This window comes from Rhinolophus sinicus, chromosome 14 (assembly GCF_057876585.1).
Source record: "Rhinolophus sinicus isolate RSI-liver-muscle chromosome 14, RSI-T2T, whole genome shotgun sequence".
Classification (NCBI taxonomy): domain Eukaryota; kingdom Metazoa; phylum Chordata; class Mammalia; order Chiroptera; family Rhinolophidae; genus Rhinolophus; species Rhinolophus sinicus.
Genome location: NC_142514.1, coordinates 156,348,636 through 156,372,430, shown reverse-complemented (window position 1 = coordinate 156,372,430; position 23,795 = coordinate 156,348,636). Strand labels below are relative to the sequence as shown.

The 23,795-nt window shown below is 38.1% G+C and overlaps 1 protein-coding gene across 2 annotated transcripts in view; it reads right to left on the bottom strand.

The window, feature by feature from the left end:
* Nucleotides 1-23,795, bottom strand: part of NELL1 (neural EGFL like 1) — a 761,225-nt gene that overhangs the window by 8,344 nt on the left and 729,086 nt on the right. For both annotated transcript variants that reach the window (XM_019742633.3, XM_019742632.3), the window contains one exon: nucleotides 8,969-9,162. In XM_019742633.3, the coding sequence (XP_019598192.3) occupies nucleotides 8,969-9,162 (194 nt within the window). The remainder of the gene's footprint in view (nucleotides 1-8,968; nucleotides 9,163-23,795) is intronic.

The window sequence follows — 23,795 nt, the reverse complement described above, 5'->3', positions numbered from 1 at the left end:
TGGATCATGTGGCTCCTCCTTCCTGTGTCTCCAACCCAGCTGCCAGCAAGAATATAGTGGTATGACTCCCCTATCTATGGCTGCGTGGGTGTTCCTTTTTGGCCTCACTATATCCTGCGTTTTTGTGTGGGGAGCGGGAGCTGAGACACTGCAGAACAAGGAAGCTAACAGAAACATAATTATATCAATTCAAAAAGATCTTCTCCAAGACTCATGTTATCAAACTCAAAAATCAATGACAAAGAATTCTCAAGGCAAGCAGTACAAAAAGACAGTAACCTACAAAGGAAACACCACTAGATTATTATCAGAATTCTCAGTAGAAAAATTACAAGACAACAGAGAGTGGAAGTAAATATTAAAAGTATTTAAAAGAAAATTATTAAGCCAATGATAACATATCCAGCATATCTTTAGATACCAAGGAGAAATAAAGGCTCTCTCAGACAAACAGAAGCTGAAAGAATGTGCTACCACAAGACCTCCATTACAAGAAATGTTGAAAGGAGCTCTTATACCAGAAACAAAAAGACAGAAGTATATAAAACTTTGAGTAAAATAATTAGCAGATAGACCGAAGCAGTAAGAAAATGCAAATCTAGTTCGGAATAGGCTATTAAACAATTATAAAAGTTAAAGAGTGAAAAGGGCATTAAAGTTATAACTACAGCAATTTGGTAACAAATGCATAACATCAAAAGCAATAACTTGTGATAGAATCATAAGGGGAAGAGAAAAAGGACTAAATAGGTACATGTGAATGAACATAAGAAGCAACCAGAAGAAAAAGGACTACTGTATGTATGAGACAGTTTACACAAACTAATGGTAACCACAAAACAAAAATTCAAGCTGAGACATGAAACATAAAAAAAAAAAAAAAAAAAAAAAAGAAAAATGGAGGAAAAAAATCACAGAAAACTGCCAAACTTAAATATCAGACAGAATTTAAAACGGAAACCAAAAGACAAAATTACTGTAGTAAGTCTTCATATGTCAGTAGTTACCCTAAATGTAACTGGAACAATATCACCCATCAAAGGCACAGAGTAGTGGGATTAATTAGATAAGCAAGATCCAACTATGTGTTGCCTGCAACTCATCTCAGTCCCAAGGACAAACATAGCCTCAAAGGGCAGGGGTAGAAGATGACACTTCAAGCAAATGGCCTCTAGAAAAACAGGTGTAGCAATGCTTACATTAGTGGAAACAGATTTAAATATTTAAAAAAAGGAACAAGAAACAAAGATGGACATTTAATAATGATAAATAAGACAATTCATCAAGATGATGTAACACTTATCAATACACATGCACCCAAACCGAGAGCACCACAATATATAAAGCAATTGCTAACAGCCCAAAAGGGAAAACTGACAAAAATACAATTATAGTAAAAATACTATAGTACATACTACAGTAAAAATATCTCAATACCTCATTGACAGCATTGGATAGATCAAACAGAATGTCAATGAAGAAATATTGGCATTAAATGACACACTAAACCAAATGGACTTAATTGATCATTTTAGAACTTTCCATCCCAAAATAACAGAATACACATTCTTCTCAAGTGCACATGGAACATTCTCAAGGATAGACCAAGTGTTGGGGTACAAAACTAGTCTCAATAAATTAAAGAAAACTGAAATTATGCAAAGCATATTTTCTGAGCACAAAGGTATGACACGAAATTTACTACTAGAAGAAAGCTGGATAAAAACAAATACGTGACGACTCACTAAGGAGAAAAGAATAGACAAAAAAGAAAAAAAGAAAAGAAAATTAGAAATGAAAGAGAAATTACAACAGACAGCACAGAAATATAAAGGATTATACAAGAATACAATGAAAGGCTATGTGCACCAAATTCAATAACTTAGGAGAAATGAAATAATTCTGAGAAATACATAACCTTCTTAGACTGAACCATGAAACTCGAAAAATTGAAACAATAATGAAACCCCTCCCAAAAAACAAAAGTCCTCGACCAGATGGTTTCACTGGCAAATTCTACCAAACATTCAAAGAATTAATATTACCTATCCTTCTCAGTCTTCCAAAAAATTGAAGAGCAGGAATACTTTCTAACTCATTTCACGAGGTCAACATTACCCTGATACCCAAACCAGAAAAGGATAACACACAAAAAAGAAAATTACAAACCAATATCTCTGATGAACATAGATGCAAAAATCCTAAACAAAATATTAGCAAAATGAACACAACAATGCATTAAAAGGATCATGTATCATGATCAAGTGAGATTTATTCCAAGGATGAAAGGATGGTTCAACATTCACAAATCAATCAATATGATACACTGCATTAACAAAATAAAAGTAAAAATCATATAACTATATCAATTGATGCAAAAAATTTGACAAGATACAATGTCCACTTATGATTAACACACTCAATAAAATGGGTATAGAAGAAAAGTACCTCAACCTAATAAAGGCCATATGTGACAAACTCTAGGCTAAATACTCATTGGTGAAAAACTGGAAACTTTTTCCGTGAGATCAGGAACAAGACAGGACGCCCACTCTCACCACTGTTATTCGACAGAGTATGGAAGTTCTAGCCAGAGCAAACAGGCAAGAGAAAGAAATAAAAGACATCCAAACTGGGAATGAAGAAGTAAAACTGTCACTTTTTGCATAAATTATGATTCTATACATAGAAAACCCTAAAGATTCCACCATATGACAGTTAGAAACACCAAACAAATACAGGAAATTTGCAGGATGCAAAATCAATATACAAAAATCTGTTGTGTTCCTATATGAAAACAACAAAATATTAGGAAGAGCAATAAAGTAAACAGTCCCATTTGTAATTGCAACAAAAAGAATAAAAAGCTAGGAATATACTTAACAAAGGAAGTGAAGGACCTACACACTGAAAACTACAAGACATTATTGAAAGAAATTGAAGAAGACACACAGAAATGGAAAGATATTCTGTGGTCATATATTGGAAGAATTAAGATTGTTAAAATGGCCATATTACCTAATGCAGCATTCTGATTTAATGCAACCCCCATCAAAATCCCAAAGGCATTTTACAAGAAACAGAACAAAAAGTCCTCAAATTTGTATGGCACCACAAAAGACACCAAAGAGATCCTAAACAAGAAGAATAAAGCCCAAGGTATAATACAACAGGCATCAAACTATACTAGAAAGTCACAATAATCAAAACAATATGGTACTGGCAGAAAAACACACAGACCAATGGAGTAGAATTGAGAGCCCAGAAAGAAACTTACACTTAAATGGACAACTGATTTTCAAGAAGGAGCCACAATCATACAGTGGAGAAAGGAAAGTCTCTTTAATAAATATTGTTGGGAAACCTGGAAAGCCACATGCAAAGGAATGAAATTAGACTGTTGTTTGCGTATTTTTACTTGATTTTTTTTTGGGGGGATAGGCAGCATACAGGTATGTCTTGCTTTATTATCAATATGCTTTAGCTTAAACTTACCACTTTACACCAAATGTTGTTTGTTTATTTATTTATACTAGATGTCCTACATCTTTATTTATACTGTATACTGTACTTCACCCCCCTTTCTTGCTTTATTGGCTTTTAAAAAAGGTGTTTTTTTTGTTGTTGCTGTTTTTTTGCCATTATCTGATTTTCTCATACTTCTGGGGCACAATTACATATATTTCAGTCCTATTGATATTGACGCACAGATCACTGATATTCAGTTTAATTTTTCAGAATCTTTAGATTTCATTTTAAATAAATGTCTATTGCTATGTATTCAAGGTCATTAAGATATTTGGCTGGTGTAACCATTATGTAAAATGACTCCCAAGGGGTTTACTTTAACCAAGAGAAGCTAAGAAAAGTAATCATAGCTACAACATGACGCCATTTGGTCAGCTCCACGACAGAGGGCACAGTATCACTCTCCCCAGTACACAAAGACCAGGCCTCAGGAGCCCACATGGCGAAGTCCATGGACAACATTAAACACAGGGACGGATTCTTTGAGAAGAGACTACTGTGCAACAGGCAATGAGACCCAATCAGAATGTCAGGTAGTTGCCTATCTGATTAGAAGGATGAATAAGTGAATAATCTCCAGGGTTAGTGCAAAATAAAGTAATTTCACATCTCATCAATTACGTGAAAATGCCAAATAGGCCCTTCTTAGTCTATAACATGTTCAGAAAAATAGCTATGTTCACTTTGGCTTTAAATTACAGGGTAACTGTCAAGAAAATCATTTTTAATAATGAAAATGTCACAGGTGGCTCCATTCATTCACTAAGAATGCCATTATGAAACCTCAGCGCACAGAGCACAACTGTACTAGAATCCAAATTTGGCAAGAAAATGAAGCCAACTGATGGTGAGTAACCCTTCTTGCCATAGCTCTCCGGGGTCATTCTCAGAGCTTGCCCTCTCTCCCAGCTGGAGTGGATAGAACAATCCCACTTAAATGCCAAAGATGTATTTTCCTCCCCTCTACCATAGGAGTTAAATGCTTTTATGCAGTTTTATATATGAAAGTTCAGCTATAAACAATTAATAACATTTAAACTGCTTTTGAATTTTAAAAAGCAGGAACATACACTTTCCTAGAAAATAAAAACCTAATTTATCCTTATTATGCCTTGGAAAGTTATGGGTTTTATAATGTAGATTACACATTTTATTACTGAATAGTCAACAGATGATACATTTACTCCAGATTGCATAATATCACTATTTTTCTTTCTACCATAGTTTCAAAACTTTTAAATCAAGAGAGTAGAATTAGGTAAAAGTATGTCTATTGAATAATAACACAAACTAGAGTTTGGCAAACTGATACCCAGTGTCCAAATTTGACAAGTCACTTGTTTCTATGAATAAAGATTTTTTGGAACATAGCTTCCGTCATTCATTTACATATTGCCTATCGCTGCTTTCACATTACAATGTCAGAGTTGGGAATTTGAGACAGAAACCCTACAGTGTGCAAAGCCCAGTTGGCCCTTTACAGAAAAAGTTTTCTGATCCCTAATATAAAAGTATAAAATTAGGAGGGGTACTCTAGACTCCTCTTTTCTACCTTCTCACATACAAATATATTGGGCTTTGACATCCACTCCTTCTACACACTGTTAATTTTGCTTCAGGTTACCCCCCCCCCCATCTAGTCAATTAGTCCTCTCTAATTAGCACCTAAGGTCGAAAAAACTTAGCAGTTATTTAATCCCACTGTCTTATTTTAATGAGGAGGAAACCAGGTCTAGAGAGAGGAGATGACTTTTCCACATAGTAAATTAATAATAAATCAGGAGCTAGACCCCAATCTGGACTTTCGTAACAATGATTTTGTATCATAAGGCAGTGAGAGGGTAGGAAAAAATTATTTCAGATAAACTGAGATCAGAAGGATTCTTGAGGCAATGAATCTCAAAGTGTAGTCCTCTGACCCACATCATTAGAATCTCCTGGGAACTAGTTAGACATGCAAATAGTTGTGCCCCCACCCAGACCTACTGAGCCGCAGAGTCTGAGGGTAAGTCAGTGATCAAAGTTTCACAAGTCCTCCAGGTGATGGTGGTGCAAGGGAAAGTGTGACAACCATGAACGGAGAAACAAAGTGCCCAGTCAGTTGAGGAATTAGCATGGTATAACCTTCAAGCGCCTGCAGTGAAAAGGCAGGGTTTGGAATAGCACAGTAGGAAGATGATATCGGGGAGTGGACTGAACATGGAGGCACCGAAGGGTCCCAAGCCTGCGAGTGGCAGCTGGCATCAAATCACAGCACAGCCACTCTTAAGTGCCTTCAAGCCCAGCACAAGCAACAACCAACCACAAATCAATTTGTAGTTCCCATAAAGTGGTCATAAGCTGGTCACAAGTGGCAGTGGACCTTGCCCTGCACCAGAGCCCCTCCCAAGAGGCTCTGGAACCAACACACCTGTTGGCCCGTTTTAGCCTTCACCAGGGCACCCCCCAACCAGCTCCACAACGACAGACCCAAAGGGAGTCACCAGAGCTGTGCTAATGCAAATCCTGATCTGTGGGGTCAGTCCCCACACAACAGCTTGTCTGTTGTAATCAAGGCCAGAACTCATAAACAGTCAATCTGTGGTACAACCCCACTCACTGACGTGCCAGCAGCAATCAAGTCTCAGCTACAACAGGAAAGCACACACATCCCACACAAGGGACCACTCTAGAGCACCCAGCTCAGATGACCAGGGAGACTGCATCACTGGGCTCCATGGCACACTTACTGCATAAGGCCATTCTGCCAAGACTGGAAGACACAGCTGATCTAGCTAATACACAGAAACAAACACAGGGAGGCAGCCAAAATGAGAAGAACCATGTCCCAAATGAAACAAATTGACAAAACTCCACAAGAAGAACTAAACTAAATGGAGACAAGCAATCTACTAGACGTCGAGGTCAAAACACTGGTTATAAGGATGCTCAGTGAATTGAGGGGAAGAGTAGATGAATTCAGTGAGAACCTAAAAGCAGAGCTGAAACTATATAAAAGAATGATTCAGAAATTGAAAAGAACGATTCAGAAATTAACAACATAATAACTGAATGAAGAATCTGTTAGAGGGAATCCACAGCAAATTAGACGAAGAAAAAAATCACATTAATGATCTGGAAAGACAAGGTAGTGGAAAACACCAATTGGAACACACACACACAATAAAGAGAATCCAAAACAATGAGGAGAGTTTAAGGGGCCTCAGGGACAACATCAAGCATACCAACATTCACACAATAGGGGTACCAGAAGGAGAAGAGAGACAGCAGATGATTGAAAGCTTATTTGAAGAAATTATGACTGAAAATTTCCCTAACCTGGCAAAGAATATAGACATACAAGTCCAGGAAGCACAGACAGTCCCAAACAAGAAAACCCAAAGAGGACCACATCAAAACACATTATAGTTAAAAAGCTAAAGGTTAAAAACAAAGAGAGAATCTTAAAAGTAGTGAGGGAGAAAAGTTAGTTACAAACAAAAGAGCTCCTATAAAACTATCAGCTGGTTTCTCAACAGAACTTTGCAGGCCAGAAGAAATTGACAAAAAATATTCAAATTCATGAAAAAGAAAGATGTACAACCCTTATTATTCTACCAGGTAGGCTGTCATTTAGAATTGAAGGAAAGAGTAAAGTTTCCCAGACAACAAAAAACTACCAGTACTATTTAAAAAAATGTTAAAGGAACTTCTTTAAGAAGAAAAGATAAAAAATATGAATACAAGAGTAAAAAATTCTCACTGACAAAGGCAAACACTTAGTAAATGAAGTGGATCGTCCACATTTTGCTTGCTGAATGGAGCCTTAATTGCCAACTTCTTCCATAGGCCTTCTCAACAATTCTAACCCACAATGAGATTTTCCTTCTCTTAAAAACTTTTTTCCCTTTGAGTCAGTGCCACGTGGTTATATATTTTACTTATTAACTTGAAAATTTCTTGAGGGAATGTCCCACAAGTCATTAACATAATACTGAGCTGAGAGTTTGAGCTCAGTCAAGTTGGATTGACTGATGGCTTAAATGGTTTCACATATACTAACTATATCAATAGATATCATCTATAGAGTATTACAGGATACATGAGAAAACTATGAAATTTGGGGCAAGCAAGTGGAATTCATGTCCCACCTTACACATTTATATCTTCTGATATTTAGGCAACCTTTCTTGCCCTAAAAGTTAGAAACTTGGTTTCTTCATCTTTCAAAGTTGTGATACTGGTTTTAAATTACAGAGTGCTTGTAACATGGGAGGTGCTCCATAAACGTGGGTAATGGACCTATAGTTGGATGTGTCAAAGTAGATTTACATGTAAGGGGTGGGGGGGACGGTGTTTTGGGGTAATGATCTAAAGACTTGGTAATATAGCTTTCCTAAATACCGTGTTTCCCTGAAAAAAAAAGACCTAATCGGAAAATAAGCCCTAGCATGATTTTTCAGGAGGATATCCCCTGAGCATAAGCCCTAATGCATTTTTTTGCAGCAAACCTTAATATAAGACCCGGTCTTAGTTTTGGGGACATACGGTAGGTGCCCCCACGTCTGTTGGAGGTGTGGCAGACTTGAAGGCAGGTAAATGAACTGGATGACTTTTCAAGGTTCACTTCAACTCTTTTTCTACAGAGCACTATGAATTTCTCAGGAGACCAGCTCTCTAAGAGGCTACTAAACCAGTGATTTTTGTGGTTCCCATGCCTACACCAAAATAAATAATGCAAGATGTAGAGCAAAGCAATATCGAAAGAAAATGAATATCCAAGATGAACAGAAGATGAAATAAAGCACAAGGAAATGAAACACTTTGATAAGCCCATTTTGCAAAGTATAAAGCAAAACCAGTCAATGACAGCATTTTATTTTCAGAAACATTAAGCTCACTTCTGGACAGCTTCATGTAAGGACAAGCCTCGCACTGAGAACCACAAACAAGACATCATTTACCAGAAGGTATTGTCATTTGTTCAGAATGGGAGACTGACACTCTCTGACCATTGGAGGCAAGTCTCTGAGCCTTGCTTTTCTGGATGATGTCGCCACAAAAGTGAGCAAGTTCATACAGGTGATCACTTCAGGCAAAGAGTAGTTTTAACTAGCAAGTCTGTGTAAGTGTGGGATGAGGGCTTAGTAAAGTTCTCACCCAAGCAACCTTACAGGCACTGCAGGCTCTCAGCAGGGAGGGCTGACATTGACGTCTCTGCCCTGCCACCCCTGCGCTCTGCAGTCTCCTCAACACCACACCTCACTTTTCACTAAGAGGAGATTTGCCTGCCATGCAACATCATCATTACTCATAGCACAGATTAGAATAGAAGAAGTCTTTTCAGGAACTATAGGACACCCTCAAGTCAACAACCTGGAAGAAAGAGGTGAGGAGGGAGAGAAGAGAGGGAGGAAGAGAAAGAACAGTTACAATTTCTGCCGAACTACATCAGTCTTACCTTGCAGGAACACACAGAACACCTGTCTTCTTTCAGGGTCCACACCTGGCCATTGCGCTTCAGTCCTCCTTCATGGGGGCAGTCACCAGAGCAGGAGGGCCCAGCGGGACAGAGGCAGTCGAAGCCCCCTGCCAAGTTGACACAGGCAGAATCATTCCAGCAGGTATGTGTTCTTAAGGCACATTCATCAATGTCTGCAATAAAGAAAGTACAGAGCTTTAGAATCGAGCTGATTATTAGAAAATAATCATTTACAATACCATTAATTAACATGATTGAGCATTCAGTTTGTGCCAGGTACTGTGCCAAGCTGTTCACATACATTGCCTCACATACTCTGTAAGGGAGCTCTGTGTTAGAGGATCCGTTCTTATTTCTATTTTGCAAATAATGGAGCTGAGGTTCACAGAAGTTACATATCAGGTCCACTGTCACATAGCTAATAAGTGGCAGATCTGAAGCTCAAACTTGTAACACTTGGACTCCAATTACTAAATTATATAGTAGCAGCTGTGAACTAGTTTTAGGATATTCTCAAGAAATGTACCATCCAGAGACCATAAACACTGCTAATGGATTAAAGTGTGGATACCCCCTATGGAGATCTGGGTCTTTGACAAAAGGTGTGAATAGATTAGCCACCAAGTAGGAACTAGGGGGAATTAGGGCCACCCTGAGCCAATTCGACTGCTCCCAGGTCCTGGGCCCAGGGTGAAAGGAGAGGGGCTACTTCTTGGTAGGTGCTTTCCTAATCAAGCCTCCCCCTCCTCATGACCAGCAGCACTTTTCCCTGTGGGAGAAAACATCCCAGAGCTACAGTAGGCTATGGCATGGGCGTTGATGAAAGACACACACACATTTTGCTGTTTTTCATTGATACCTAAGTATGGAAGGAAAACATAAATCCAGTCAGCCCTCCCTGACATTGCAAACTCACGTGACCTTAAAGACATCTCAAACACATAGCTGTCGGCCCTACCGGACAATCCCTTACCTCACAAGGCAGCTAATTCTGTCATCAAGTAACTCTTTTAGAAATGTTTTCCTTCAATTGAAATGAGATATAGTAATCAATAACTTCTACTTCTTGGTACTAATTCTGTCTGAGTCCATTCAAGAAAACTACTTGATTTTTCTTATTTATGACCATCTTTATGGTCACTTGTCTACCAGAGTATTCTGCTCCACTGATTAGTCTACAGTCATGCCCTTCAAATATCCTTCAGAAGACAACATTGATTCCAATAAACTGTTACCAAAAGTCTGCTATGCGCAAGGTTCTTCGCAGACGAGGTGTCATAAATGTTGACCGTGACATGTAAGACACTGTCCTCGTGAACGCGATAAGGAGAAACACAGGAATACATATAGATAACTATTGGTGGGCTATGTATTAATAGGCTTGACTTTTGTAGTAAGTTAGGATAAGAACAGTATAAATTAACTTATTCTACATCCTAAATTGCAGGTTAACTATGTATCAGATTGTAGGCATTTGGTTAAAGATAATGGATTAAATTAAAGAGAAAATAAATGTCAGTGGCATTTTTCCCTAAACTGCTCAAGCAATAAGGTCCTTAAAAGCATAATATCAATTTTACTGCTATTTTATATTTATATATTGTTTCAAAGTGTTTCAAATCTCCTCTTTCATGAATTATGCTGTGGAACTGCAAGACAGAAACAGTTAATCTCATTTTACAAAAGAAGGAACTAACGTACAGAGATGGCTAAGTGGTCACACAGCTAGTACATTTTAGAGCAAGGACTGTGTCCTAGGCCTTCTGACAGACACACTAGACTTCTGTCTGCTATTCTGCGCCAACTCAAGGTCTGAAGTCACCTTTCAGCGTACTAGAATGTTCTGCGGTTTTACCTACTTTCAACTACTTACCCTCTAGACATTGCAACTCATTTTCAAGAATATGAACTTACATGAATCCTCTGTAGAATTTTTAATTGAAATGCTGAGAATGATATAGTACTCAACATCTGCTAGATAGAATTTTGAAACTACTGTGACTTAAAAATCATGAGAAATAAATGACTTATCTTTTCTGACTGAATGGATGCACTGTATTGGTATAAAACTTGGCTTCACAGCAGTGTGACAAAGTAGAAGATGTTAAGGAATTCCAGTAATATTTCTAGATTTACTTTTTGTCTTTATCCCACCAATTGTAGACTCAGTCAACACATCTATTTAATGAGTGATGATTACTCCTTTGAAAACTGTGAAAATGATCCCAAATTATGATGCCTAGATTCCGGGTCAATTACACTTAGATCTCAATTATATCCTCATCGTTCCTAGTCATGTCCATGCTCTTCTCAACACAATTGACCATATGAGGCTTCTGCCTAGAAACCACTCTCACCTCCTTAGTCTCCGTCCCCTTCTCTGAATCTTCCTAACTAAAGTAGCAGTGAATGTGGGAGTCAGGTGACCCATGTTTGAAAGCAATCTTACATTTAATTGAGTGCTTATTGTGTACAGGTCATTTTTCACATCCTTGATCATATTATTTAGTTATCTGACCCTCATTTATTTCTTGTATAAAACTATACCCACCTAATCTATGGTCATTTGAAAATAAAAATGTAGATAACAATGACTCAGTAAATATTTGTTTCTTGATTGAATGAATGTAAATATTTACGGTAAGGTTCAAGCCCTACCTCCTTGGTTAAGTATTTCCCTATATGATGTCAATGCATAGTAACATGTACCACCGCTGAACTCCCACTGTAATGACAGTAGTTGGTAGATAGCTTATTATTTAGGTATACACTACCTTGGAACAATAGTAAAATGATACATGTGCATTATTTTCACTCCCCAGTTTTTGCTGTAACAACTAAAATATTCAATCTTGATACTTCTCTCATCCCATTTATAACTGAGTTTCTATGTCTAGGAGATGCAGAGTAAATTGTTAGATAGACTGATGGCTCATCACATGTGTAATTATAAAAATAATAGAATTCACCTTTCTTCGAATTCTGTGTTAGCTCATATCTTCATACTCATCATTGTAAAGCCTCCTACCTGATCGCCCTGACTTCAGCTACTTCTCATGTTAATCCAGTGGTTTTTGATTGTGGGCCCAATAGATACATCTGGGGACCCTTTGAAAAACTCCTGGTGCTCAGGCTCATCACCACTAGAGACAGATTTAATTGGTGTAAAGTCGGATGCAGACATCTGGGCTCTGTTCAGCTAGATGAGAATCATTGCTCTAAATACCTTCCACAGGGGAGTGGTGTTCCAAAAAGCCGATCTGTCCATGTCACTCCTCTGTTTACCACCTCTCAGTGGTTTTCTGATGCTTATAACAAAAGGTTCAAACTCCTAGCATAACATACAAGCCCCAATCTTACCCTTCCATTGTTACATTCTGTCTCTTACCCTTTCTGTTCAAAAGCAATGGGTCATACACAGACAGACCATGTTGTTTCCTCTGTCTGTAACTTTGAACATGCCTTTTCTTCTTATAGGAGTACTCTCCCCTTCCTTAGCTCTACTTTCTCTTAGCCTATATGGAATGGGCTGGAATATAAATTAATTGATTAGGTAAGCACTTCCCTTCCTATGCTATATTCACTCCCACGTAGTCTTCAAAATCAGGATCAAGTATCACCATCCCTCATTTTGCAAGACAGTCACTATTGACTTTCTCTGTACTTGATATGTAATGCTATCTTGCACTTATCTCTCAGAAGTTACATGCTTAATATATCCATCTCCATAGAGAGAAGAGACTAAATATATTCATTTTTTTCCCTAATACACTGTGGATGTTCAATGTATTGATTTACCTTAATTAAATTCAGGAAATTTATAGACTGGTACTATTCTAGAGCCTACTTTGCCAAAATTTGTTCCCTGGGTTCTTCAAGAAGCCTAAGGCATAACCACAATGCTTCTCTTCAGGGAATACATTTTATTGTTGAGTTTTCGTCTGGTAAAGCCCTTGGGTCTGGTTTACATACGATAAATAAAGTAAAATAGGAACCACACTGAAATAGCAAGACGAACTTCCCTTCTCCCTCCCCACTCCAGTTTCTTGTCAAATGCTTGAGGATAAGGGCAGAGGAAGACTTATTAACAAATCACTCAAGAAACTGGAAGAGGAATTTCAACGGATCTACAAACAGTGGCTACAAAGGAATATTTAATTTATGGTCTCCTTTAAAATAATCCCTAAATTGGTAATTAATGCCCAACTATAATTTGCTGTTTTTAACATGTGGTTATTTTGCATTACAAAGTTGCAAACATTGGCAGTGTTTTCTTTCATAAATTCAGAACACTGAGCATAAAGAGCAACATACCTCGTATGCACAATAAAAACAAGGTGCAAAACCTGGGTTTGCTTTTGTTGCTCCAGAATGAGACGATTTCACAGTTGAATATAGGACCATATTGCCTACAGAGTTCCATGTAATTGCTTTACTTATGACACAGAAATCTAATTCTGCTTCCATGCAATTTAACAGATTTATGGAAAGCCAGATGTTAGCAATTATGGAAACCGACATTATTCATATTCTTGGTAATACAGACCTGTTTGCTCTGCACAAAACCAACTTAATCTATTATACATATCCCAAGGCATCCAAAGAGAAGAAACACCCTATTTACATATTGCAACTGTTGTTCTCTGCTGAGCAAACACAAAGACATTCACCCATGATATTTACCCAAATCATCAGACAGGCCTCCAATGACAAAGAGGCAATGAAACAAAAATCAGGGAAAATATTCCACATTCAAATCTATAATCATTAAAGTGTAGTGTGGTTTTTTTTATTGTAAGTAATGGCTCTCTGTAATTTTCTTGTGTTTCTCCTTGTAAATTCATTATTTAAATGGTCCATACTCAGATGAGATTTTTTTCGATAAAATTCTACTGCTGAGCTTACATTAAAACTAATTTTCTTGCATTGACATTTTCACAATTTCTGAAAGCTGTTACTATTGTAGTCAATTTTGCTTTAAAAAATGTCTAGTTGTGCCTAGTCAATCTGCTTTGTTCTTTAATTTGAGGTTCTTAGGTTTCTCAAGCATGTAAGAAAGTACAATTCAGAGATGTTTATATCAGCAGCAAACAAACTAATCCCAACCTAGCCCCAAACAATTTTCCTACCCTTCAAGAAAAATGGAAGTTTTAATAGCATAACAACTGTAATGGTACCTGCCTCAGGAGCTGAAACTTCTACAAGGTGATTTCAGAGATCAAGGGAAACTTTTTTTTCCAGTGGTTTGGTAGCAGATCAAAGGAGAGAACGTTTTTTATTACCCCATATTCCTCTTTCTTGAATAACTTACACAATATCTACTTTTACTTTCAAACTCAAAACAGGTGATATGTCAGAAAACAAAATTTGACCTGGGGTTTGAATATCCAGCTGTGGGTGTGTTCTGACTTGGAAATCATTACCAGACATTAGTAGGTTGGAAATGAGAACAGAGCTTAGGGGTTTATTAATGATAAACAAGATAGAGCACAGATGCCTCTCCCATAGCTAAAGCAGTATTACTTCTTTTACAGCGGTAGAGGTAAAAAAAAAAAAAAAAAATCCAGGCTGCATATTAGCAAATTAAGTGAAAGAAACAAGTAGAGAAATCTGAGGTCTGACAGGGCTTGTAAGATGCAAGGCGAATGAAATTTCAAGCTGCGGAGTATGTTTCAGGTCCGGAACAAGAGAGATGATAGCCGTGCTAGTCATGCTATACTGGGGCGTTCTATGTTCCCTTTAGAGTACAAACTATTAAGAGTGGGTTGACACACATAGGACACATCAGAAGAGATCTACCAGCATAGTGAGGGGCTCAAACTCATCTTGCTTTAATGAAATATGAGGGGTTCGGCCTGAAAAGGTAAAGACTAAAAGAAGAGACCAGTGAGCTACAGCTCCATCTATTTGAGATGCTATTATGTATCTCTTCCGAAGAAGTGCCAATGTCCCCACAGTGTTAACTCTTCACTCTTTGTTACTGCCTCCCATGTTTCTGAGTCAGGAAGAAACCCTTTCCTATGGTGTTCCTTATTGCTCAACGTGTAATGTTACTCTCCAGTGACTCACCTTTTCCTTTAACTGAGCTGACTCTTCTAAGCGATGGGTAAGGGAAACACCTTGTTTGGGCTTACTCTTGCCTTATCTACTCCCTAGGTCCAGTCTTATTTCCAAGTGTCTACAACTAGCACCTTCATCCTTTCCTAAATGTTTGGAAGCTTGCATGTGACCCTCTCTATAAAGCCTAAATCCTGAAGGTTCTTATGACCATTAGTTTGCAAAATCAGCACCCTTTACTTAACAAAATATTGTAATAAGTATTATCATTTCAGTCTAAGAGCTCTCTTTTTGACCCCTGTGGGATATAATATTGCCCTATTTATCTTCTTATTTATTTATTCATCCAGTCACTGGTACCCAACTGAGGCAGGCCATATATAGCCTAGGAAATTGACAATCCCCTCCAGATGCAACCTCAGATGCCTCACTCATTACACAAGTACAACCTCAGATGCCTCACTCATTACATGAGTAACAAGTGACTATACAGCACCTGTAGTTGGAGAAAAACAAGAACAAGTTTTATCCAGCAAGACTAATCCCTATGACTGGGGATCTGATGTTTAGCTAATTTCAATGTCATTATAATGTGATTTGCATTGCGGGTACTCCTATTCCCATCATGTATCTAATTCCATGACAGTTCCGGAGGAACCAAATAAGGAAGAAAAAGGAGGGTCCCACCCAGGGGAAGAAGATGAATAAACCACATCAATGGGATGATACCAATTCCCACCCAGGAGGGATAAACACCCCTGATCCTGACTTTCTTGGTGCAACTTGTTCTCTAGTTCACCTGCGCTTCCCTCTTAAGGGTGTACTTCCATTTCAATAAACTCCCTGTGCTTTCCTGCGACTGTCTCGCTCTTGAATTCTTTCTTGTGTGGAGACAAGAACCCGGTCACCACTGCTCCAGGTTGACATCACACTATCGTTAATCAATTAACTAATTATACATATATTGAACATCTACTCTGTCCTAGAAATAGTGCTAGAGCGGGGATAAAATGGGTGAAACCTGCAGAAATGACCCTATAAGCATGGACCTTACAGTTTTTCCCCCATATTGTAAGTTATTAACATTTCCTCAGGTTCCCTCTCTGGTCTTTGTTTCTCTTTCTCCTCTGTGGAAGCAGCATAGCATACCAACTAAAAACTTAAGCTTTGGAACCCAGCAGCTGTGGGTGCCAGTCAATGCGACCTCTTGTTCCAGTTTGCCTGGGACGGAGGAGGTCCCTGAGAGAAATGATATTTCACTGCTAACACCAGGAAAGTTCCAGGCAAAGGGGACAAATGAGTCAACTGCAATCCAGCCCTATCCCTGCAACTTATTGTTTGTATGACTGGAAAATGTGCTCAACCTCTCTGAGCCTTGGCCCATCATTTGTAAAACTAGAAAAACATCCCCTAGGATAATCTGGTAATTTGAGTAAGCACATAAGACAGCGGTTATCTTGTAGTAAATGCTCAAAAATGATTAGCTTCTCTTATTGTTGGACATGTTACTATTGTTCTATATATTTTTCTCTCATAGAGATCAACTCACCTCATGAATTCCACGGCCCCACCTCTTCAGAATGTACTCAAATCTGCACCACTGCCCCTGAGCTCTTACTATGCAGCCAACTCCCACTTCCATCGGATACTGAGGATTTCCATGTGAATTCTGAATTCTCAAATTTTCACAGATTTGATTAGTGTACCGTGTAGCCAAACCCAGAAATGCTAACACTTTAAGCTCTTGCTGAGCCCTTAGTAGACTTGGTATTGACATTCAGTGACTAATATTGAAAGAATCGTTTTCTGATACTCCATGAACTTACATTTGTCTCTGACTACTTTTTTCCCCCCAAGCTGTACAAATTTAGGTGTTTTATTGCCGATGGAGAAAATGGTTTCTTCTAGGTAGGAAAACAAGAATAAAATAAAAGCAGAGTAGCCTTCTAAATTAACCAAGTTGGTTTGCTTTCTGCCATGAACCAGTCATGTTTAACTAGTGATAAAATCTGTTTAAAATCAATATAATTTTGACCAGTGGAGAGAATAAATAAAAAATCTATAAATGTTGAACTATGTGCTATCCAAAGAGAATTTTACTGCACAGAGAGGCTATAGTATTCATGCCAATAACCCTAGATTCATACATTTTTATGTATCTGCTTATCAGTGGGAGGTTGAGTTGTGTTATAGCTGTATCCATATCACAGAGAAGTAGAGCAGATGTGTTTTTTTACGAATTATTAAATGCCTAACACTGAGCCATACACATTCTATTGTTATATTCATTTTATTGTTAAATCTCTTTAACAAAATTTCACCCTCAATTGAAAAGAATTACCCTCCTTCACTTTAATTTTATGTTGCCTAGATCTCCTTATGTTGCCTTAACTGTGAACACACTTATCTATTTTCCTTATTCATTCAGAACTAATATTCTGGTCTTATTTGCTTTGTGTTTCCCACAGTGTCTTTCACCTACTAAGAAATACATGAACGCGTGTTAAATTCGAATCTGGTTGAGCTATGATTTAAAAAAGAACCCTGTCCTCTGGGGCCTCCTTTTCTCTTTGGTAAAATATAGGAATAGTATAAAATATTTTCTAAGATCTTGTACACTTCCAACCTTACATGATTGCTTTCCACCTTTGTTGGACTAAGTTTATAATTCCAGTGTTACAATATGAGTAGTGACAGAAGGAGAACAGGATAGAGGCAAAAGGAAGAACCCAGCTTCAGGATAACAAAGAGATTTCTTAGAATTAAACAGTTTTCTTGGACATTCAATATTCATTGAAACACCTCTTGTCTCTCTTAATGAGTATTTGCAAGCAGATGCCAAAGAGAGAACGTAATGAAGGGAGCAGCGTGATTTTGTCTGCATTGAAGCCTGAGCAATGTAATCCTTTGTGACAAATATACACAGAGAATCCTGCCAGGGTGAAAACCAAAACTCTCTGTTTTGACAAATCATTCTCTCAAGCAAGCTGTCAGATGAGAAATAATTTCTTCTATCTTCTACACCAAGGAAAGGTCTTAGGCACAGAGAGGTTGCAAAGTAATTTCATTTACTACCAGAAATATTCTACAAGTTACATAGAAATCAAAGGTCAAACAAACAAACAAACAAAAAAACAAACCAACATTGTCAAAGGTACAATTCTAAAAAGAAAGTCTAGTCTAAATAACAAGAGGGTCAGATTACAATGCCCAAGAATTCAAAGACCTTCCAGGCCTATTATTATCTCCTTTCACCACTCTGTTTATATTGGTTCCTAACTTCCAGAAAGTGGTCAAAGCTCTTCCAAAACCTCTAGGTCACTGGAAGGAGACTTAAGACACGGATCAAGGACACCAATCTGGACCAAATTACCAACAAGGGTAGTATCCGCTGAGAAGACTAACAAGCTACAAACACATCTTAATGTGATCTCATGGTGTCTTTTCATAGATGATTTTTTCTCTTAGACCTTCTTCCTCTCTTCATATTTCTTCTAATTAACTGATTTGGTAAAAACAGATTTGGGGCTGCCTCCTATTTTGAAGAGATAGTCTCTGGAAATATCTAGAAGGCTTTTAGTGAAATCAAGGGAAAATGAAGCAAGGAGTAGGAGTCTTGAGCTCACTGTGCTTTACACTTTTGGGGGATGGGTTCTGTTGTTTTTGAATTTGTCTTTCTGTGTGTTTTACCCTAAGGGAAGTGAAACTATAAGTGGCAAAACTAAGTTGGTTTCCAACAAAAAGCAAAGGATCCCACTGACAAAGATTGCTCCTTGAGCAATCTCTAGTGCAGCTCCTCTGAGCCCTCTTCTGGACCAGGCCTCAGCCTTGGCCTATAAACACTGCAGAGTCTAATACACAAATGATTTTGTGTACTCCACTCAGCCACATTAAAAATACTACCATAGTTTTTTGAGCAAACACTAGAATGCAGCTCAAGGCTGCATCTCTAAGATGATGACTCCAGCTCCCTCAAGTTCCTGCCTGGGCAAGCTCAAGGCTGCCAAAAGAACTTTCTGTTGATTCCAGCCGACACCTGAAGATAGGACCCTATCTCCCAGGCTCTCTGATAGCATAGGAGACTAACTTCAGTAAGAGCCCGTTAACAAAGCCAGATGTGATTTATATGGGCCAATGCCCCCTTACTACTTTTTGTAAATGTCAACTTCTCTGACTCTACTCAAACCTCCATTTTCCTCCCTCATTCTCCTTTCAAATGCCAGTCACATCTACACAAATCGAAGTTGAATTCAATCCACACTAGGTCCTCTTCCGTATTGCAGCAGTCCAGTACTGATTAAAATCTGTCCTTACCACAGGTTCTGGTCAAGATAGTGGAATAGGTAAACACTGTGCTCACTTCCTCCCACAACCACATCAAAATTACAACTAAACTACAGAACAACCATCATTGAGAACCACTTGAATACTAACTGAACAAAATTTCTATAATTAAGGATGTAAAGAAGAAGCAAAATTGAAACTGGTCAGAGGGGCTGAGATGCAAAATAGGAAGGTCCCACACCCACGGTGTGGCGGTTAAGAAACGGGAGGGATATCTTGGCTGCGGAGGTCTTTCCTGAGAAGTGAGGGGTCCCAGTCCCATACGGGCCTCCCCAACCCAGGCCTCCAATTCTGGGAAGAGAAATCACCATAATATCTGGCTATGAAAACAAGTGGGGACTGTGTTTGAGGGAGACTGAGGACTACCTGAGGCGTAGACATTGCAGGTCTTAAAGGGACCGTACAGACTCACTTGTTCATAAACTTGCTCTGAGCTCCAGTGCTTGGGCAGCAACTTGAAAAGTACCAGGGACATAGGGGGAGGGAGTGAACTGACAAGCTTAAGGGCTGGAGGGGCATGGGTCAGGGCAGCTTTCTCCAGCGACAGAAACACTGGCAGATGCCACTATTCCTTTGTTGGATCCTCCCTTCACCAGCCAGAAGGTGCAGGCTAAGCTCTCCACTAACTTAGCTGATGCCGTTGGCCCCATTCTGGTGATTCCAATATCCCACCCAACCCAAATTGCACACCTCTTCCAGCAGCGAAAATCTCTTCCAGCAGCTTCTCTATACAAGTGGCTTGCCTCGGCTCATGCTGCAAACTTTCCTAAAATTAAGGTTAATAAACCCCAAACAAGCAGCATCTGGCCTCAGCATGCCTGGTAGCTCTTGCTAAGTGACCATAAACCCAGCATTAGTAGCAGCTGGCCTTGGTTTATGGCCTAACCTCTCTTGGGCAACTTTAAGCACAGCACAGGCAGCAACCAACCACAGTTCACATTGTAGCTCTCCCAGGTGGTCCCAGGACTGGCAGTGGATGAACATGGCTTGCAAAAGAGCCAATCCCAAGAGGCCTGAAAACCAACATACCTGGTGGCCAGCATCAGACCACAGCAGAACACCACCCAACCAGCTCCACAAATGACAGACCCAAAAGGTGGCCTTTGTAGGCACCAGAACCCTGCTAATGTGAGACCTGCTCTGTGGGGACAGATCCTGCACAACAGCTTGTCCACTGTAATCAAGGCCAGAACTCACAGTCAGCCTGAGGGTAAATCCCATCAACTGATGTGGCAAAAGCAACCAAGGCTCAACTACAACTCATATTCCACACAAGGCAGAATCCTGGAGCACCTAGCTCAGTAGACTAGGGAGACTGTGCCACCGGGTCCCATGGACACCAACTACACAAAGCCACTATGCCGAGACTGGGAGACATGGCAGACCTACATAGAAACAAACACAGGGAATCAACAAAAATGAGGAGTCAAAGAAACTGGTTAAAATAAAAGAACTGGACAATACTCCAGAAAAAGAGCTAAATGAAAGCATCCATCAGATCCAGAGTTCAAAATACAGTTGTCAGGATGCTCAGTGAACTTGGGGAAGAATAGATGAACTCATTGAGAAGTTCAACAAAGAGATAGGAAACATAAAAATGGAGATAGAAAACAAAAGAACCAGACAGAAATGAAGACTACAATTACTGAAATGAAGAACACATTAGAGGTAATCAACAGTAGATTAAATGAAGCAGAGGATCGCATCAGCAATCTATAAGACAAGATAGCAGAAACACCCAATTGGAACGGCAGAAAGAAAAACAAATAAAAATGAGGACAGTTTAAGGGAATTCAGGGACAGCATTAGGTGTACCAACATCCACATCATAGGGTTAGCAGAAGGAAAAGAGATAGAGAGCAAGGGATTGGAAACCTATTTGAACAAATAATGACTGAAAAATCCCCTAACGTGAAAAAGGAAATAGACATACAAGTATAGAAGTGCAGAGTCCCAAACAAAATGAACCCAAAGAGGCCCATGCCAAGACACATCATAATTAAAATGCCAAAGGTTAAAGACAAAGAATCTTAAAAATAGCAATAGAAAAGGGAGCTCAAATAAGACTGTGAGCCAATTCTCAATAGAAACTCTTCAGACCAGAAGGGATTTGCATGACATATTCAAAATGATGAAAAACGAAGCCCTACAAACTAGATTACTCTACACAGCAAGGCTATCATTTAGAACAGAAGATGAAATAATTTCCCTGACAAGAAAAAACTATAGGAGTTCATCAAAACTGAACCAGTATTACAAAAGTGTTAAAGGGACTTTTTTAAGTAGAACAGATTAAAAATATGAGTAAAAAAATACAGGGAAGAAAAGAATTCTCACTGAAAAAGGCAAACATATAATAAAAGCAGGCAACTATAAATCTAGTACAAATGTTAAAAGGCAAAAGGGAGATCATGTATAATTACAATAAGTTATGAAATATACACAACTACACACACAGAAGAATAAAAAATAATGACAAAAACATAAACATGGAGAAGGATAGGTAAAAATTGTATTGGTTGTATAATGTGTTTGAATTTAGGTGACCATCAACTTAAAATAGACTACTACAAACATAGCTTGGTATGTAGGAAACACATGGTAATCACAAACCAGAAATCGACAAGAGATATATAAGAAATAAAGGGAAATAAATCCAAACATAACACTATAGAAAGTCATCAACATACAAGAAAAGAGACGAAGAGAATAAGAAAGGAACAGAGAAGATCTACAAAAACAATCAGGAAAAAATTAATAAAATGGCAATAACTACATACTTATCAATAATTATTTTAAATGTCAATGGAATCGATACTCCAATCAAAAGACACAGGATGGCTGAATGGATAACAAAACAATACTGATACATATACTGTCTGCAAGAGACCCACTTCAGATGGAAAATCACACACAGGGATGTAAAGGGATGAGAAAAAAATGTTTCACGCAAATGAAAACCAAAAAAAGTTGGGATAGCAATATGTATATCAGACAAAATAGACTTTAAAACAAGGGCTGTAACAAGAGACAAAGAAGGACATTTCATAATGATAAAGGGATCAATCCAACAAGAGGATATACCTCTCATAAACATGAACACACCTAAATATATAAAACAAATATTGATGGACATAAATGGAGATGGACATAAATGGAGAGATAAACATTAATCGTAAGTCATATTAGAGGATTTTAACACCCCATTGACATCAATTGATAGATCATCAAGACAGAAAATCAACAAGGAAACTGGTCTTAAATGAGACATTAAACCAATGGCCTTAATTGATATTATTAGGACATTACACTGAAACACAGCAGAATATGCATTCTTTTCCAATACACTAGGACGTTTTACAGGACTGACCACATGTTAGGCCATAAAACAAGTCTCAATAAATTTAAGAAGAGTGAAATCCTATCACGCATATTCTCCAATTACAATGGTATGAAACTAGAAATCAATTACAAAAAGAAAAATGAAAAACACACAAACATGTGGAGACTAAATAACATGTTACTAAACAATGAATGGGTTAGCAACAGGATCAAGAAAGAAATCAAGTTACTTTGAGGCAAATGAAAATGAGAACACAACAACTGCTATTCTATATGATACAGCCATAGTACTTCTAAGAGGGAAATTTATAGCAATAGAGGCCTAGCTCAAGAAACAAGAAAACATCAAATTGAAAAAAACAAAATCTAATTTTACCCCTAAAGGAAGTAGAAAAAGAGAACAAAGCTCAAAGTGAGTAGAAGGAAGGACATAATAAAGATCAGAGCAAAAATAAATGAAATACAGTATAAAAAAAAGAACAGAAATGATCAATGAAATGAAGAGCTGGTTCTTTGAAAAGATAAACAAAACCGATAAACCTTTAGCCAGAATCATCAAGAAAAAAAAAAGACAGAAGGCCAAATAAATAAAATCAGAAATGAAAGAGAAGTGACAACCAATACCACAGAAATACAAAGGGTTATCAGGAAATACTATGAGCAATTATATACTAACAATTCCTAAATAAACATTTCTCCGCGATAACATACAGATGGCCAATAGACATGGAAAGATGCTCAACATCATTAATCATCAGGGAAATATAAATTAAAACTACAATGAGCTATCATGTCACACCTGTCAGAATGGCTATCATCAATAAGTCAACAAACAAGTGTTGGTGAGGAGGTGGAGAAAAGGGAACCCTAGAGCATTGTCGGTAGGACTGCAGATTGGTACAGTCACTATGGAAAACAGTATGAAGGATCCTCAAAAAGTTAAAACTAGAACTATCATATTACCTGGCAAATTCACTTTTGGGTATTTATTGAAACAAATCCAAAACACTAATTCGAAAAGAAATATGCACCCCTATGTTCATTACAGCATTATTTATAATAA